The sequence below is a fragment of the Alosa pseudoharengus genome, unplaced genomic scaffold, assembly GCF_046254945.1.
Source record: "Alosa pseudoharengus isolate Yale_2024_CS ecotype anadromous, Long Island Sound unplaced genomic scaffold, YU_APseudo_1.1 YU_APseudo_1.1_scf_13, whole genome shotgun sequence".
Classification (NCBI taxonomy): Eukaryota; Metazoa; Chordata; class Actinopteri; order Clupeiformes; family Clupeidae; genus Alosa; species Alosa pseudoharengus.
This window is the reverse complement of record NW_027468598.1, coordinates 26,702,056-26,704,555: the sequence shown is the minus strand read 5'-3', so window position 1 is coordinate 26,704,555 and position 2,500 is coordinate 26,702,056. Positions and strand designations below refer to the sequence as shown.

The window sequence follows — 2,500 nt, the reverse complement described above, 5'->3', positions numbered from 1 at the left end:
GCGCTGCAGTGTCTCGCTGCCAGGAGTTTAGACAGTTGTTGAAAGTGCGCACCGTGAGGGGACTAGGAAGCTAGGCAAACCTAGCCAACCTTCTGGGAGGTGTGTGTCTATGTGTGCGTGTGCGCAGTGGATGTGAGCAGCTACTGCCTCCAAGGAGCGTTCAAGTGTGTCGCACCTGGCTTAGTTTGTGTTGTGTTGTGTGTGTGTGTGTGTGGTTGTGTGTATGTTTGTGCGTCGGAGCTTTGAATCCCCCAGTGTAGCCTGGGAGTGTGAGCTTTTTTTCAATTTGATTTTTTGTTGTCGTTGCTTTTTTGTATTATTATTCTGAGTGGGAGGGAGTGTGTATGCTCACTCTGTTTCTCCACTCGCCACGTGTGTGTGTGTGTGGTGTGTATGTGTGTGTGTGTGTGTGTGTGTGGGAGAGTCGCTGGAAAAGGGCTGCACTGTGAGGCGGGATTCCCCCCTCCTCCACCCTACCTCTGTCTGTCTACCCAGCACAGACGCTCCCCAGACAGAGCCAGCCGGCACGAGGCAAGCGCGCACCGCGACTAGGTGCTTTCCAAAGACAACAGCAGCAGCCTCAGCAGCAGTAGTGAACGAGACAGCCAGCCAGCCAGACAGACAGACTGACAGACAGACAGACAGATAGTGACAGAGAGTTGTAGTGGCTTGTGTTGTTAAGAGACTTGCTGCTCTCAAAGGCAGCGACAAAGAAATAAACAAACAAACAAAAAACAAACAAGGACCCTGATTGTTTCCCTTTCAGTGGACTCCAGTGAAGAAAACACCTTGCGTCACTCACACCCGCTCTCCACCCAGGAGGGGACTTTTCTTGTCTACGGACGGCAGAGGAGAACCACAGAGGCGTGGGAATCGAAGGACGCAGGTACGGACCCAGGGATCGGAGAAGTTACCGGAAAAAGTCATCGCGGCATAACAAGCAAGGAGCCGGAGAGACGAGAGGAGCGAAAGGTGAAGTAAAAGAAAAGGGAGGGGAAAAAAACAGCAGGACACCCAACATGGAAGCTCTTTGGCTAGCACTGGCCGTGGCCTTGTGCCTTGCGGGCACCGCCAGTGCCCTCTCCACCTGTAAGACGCTTGACCTGGAGGTGGTCAAGCGGAAACGCATCGAGGCCATTCGTGGCCAGATCCTCAGCAAGCTGCGCATGGACAAGGAGCCCAAGGCCGAGCAGGAGGCCGAGACGGAGAGCGAGACGATCCCGCTCTCGCTCATATCCATCTACAACAGCACGATAGACCAGAATGCCGAGCGGCACGCCATGGCGCCGCCACTTACGCCGCAGCTAGAGGACGAGGACTACTTTGCCAAGGAGCTGCACAAGTTCACCATCACAGACAGTGAGTAGAGAGATGTAGCACAGCACAGCACAACACAACACAACACAACACAACACAACACAACACAACACAACACAACACAACTCAACACAACACAACACAGCACAGCACAGCACAGCACAGCACAGCACTTAGACGTTTCCCAAATATTGGAAAGTTCTTATTTATTTATTTATTTATTTGGTAACACTTTACTTGACAGTATCGACATAAGAGTGACATGACACTGTCATGAACACATGACCCTGTCATGACACGTGAACTCTAACTCTAACCCTAACCTCCAACCCTAATCCTAACCCTAACCCTAACCCTGACCCTAAACGTAACCCTAATCCTAACCCTAACTTGTTATGTCAAAAACAGAATGACACTTAATGACGAAAGTGAAATGTCATAAACGTTTATGACTTGTTTATGACACGTTCATGACAGTGTCATGTCACTCTTATGTCGATTTTTTTTGGGAGTGAGGTGATACGCACACATACACATACACACACACACACACACACACACACACACACACACACAGCAGTAAATATGGGGCCATCCAGCTGCGTCCTTGGCAGCAGAGGAGAAAACAAATACATTTGATTCCCACAATTCCTTGTTCTTCTTCCAAGTGGTAATGGCTAGATAATGAACCCGATAAAAAAATGAAAAAAAAACCTTAATGCATCCCCACCCTGTACCCTGAGGTCACCTGACCCATACTGGTAACCAATCATGTCCTAACGCTGCGTCTGTGGTTCTGTTTTGATCTGCTCTGTGCTGCGTTGCTGTATTGGTATCTATGGTATTTTTATGGGTGTTTTGTTTTGGGCTGCTAGCTTGGCCTGCATGGGCCTTGTTTAGCTTGCTCGATTAGCCCATATCTGTGCTGTCTTACCAGCCAGTAAACAGTCGGGCCACAGGGTCCGTCTCGCAGTGGGAGCGCAGCCAATTCTCCATTTGTTTACAAGCAATGTTGCCTTAGCCCCCCACCACTCTCACTCAACAACCACTACCACCAAGATGCATACATTCCTGCTCACACACTCACACATAAGACCACACACACACACACACACACACACACACATACACACACACACACACACACACACACACACACACTTACATGGCCACACATCAAGCC

At 49.8% G+C, this 2,500-nt stretch overlaps 1 protein-coding gene across 2 annotated transcripts in view; it reads left to right on the top strand.

Moving 5' to 3' along the window:
• LOC143121961 (transforming growth factor beta-1 proprotein-like) overlaps positions 1-2,500 on the top strand; it is a 24,958-nt gene that overhangs the window by 2,129 nt on the left and 20,329 nt on the right. The window contains exon 2 of one of the 2 annotated variants that reach the window (XM_076282686.1): positions 767-1,359. In XM_076282686.1, coding sequence (XP_076138801.1) covers positions 1,020-1,359 — 340 coding nt within the window. In that variant the 5' untranslated portion in view covers positions 767-1,019. Of the gene's footprint in view, positions 1,360-2,500 lie in introns of both variants that reach the window. The other variant, XM_076282688.1, reaches the window with a different exon arrangement.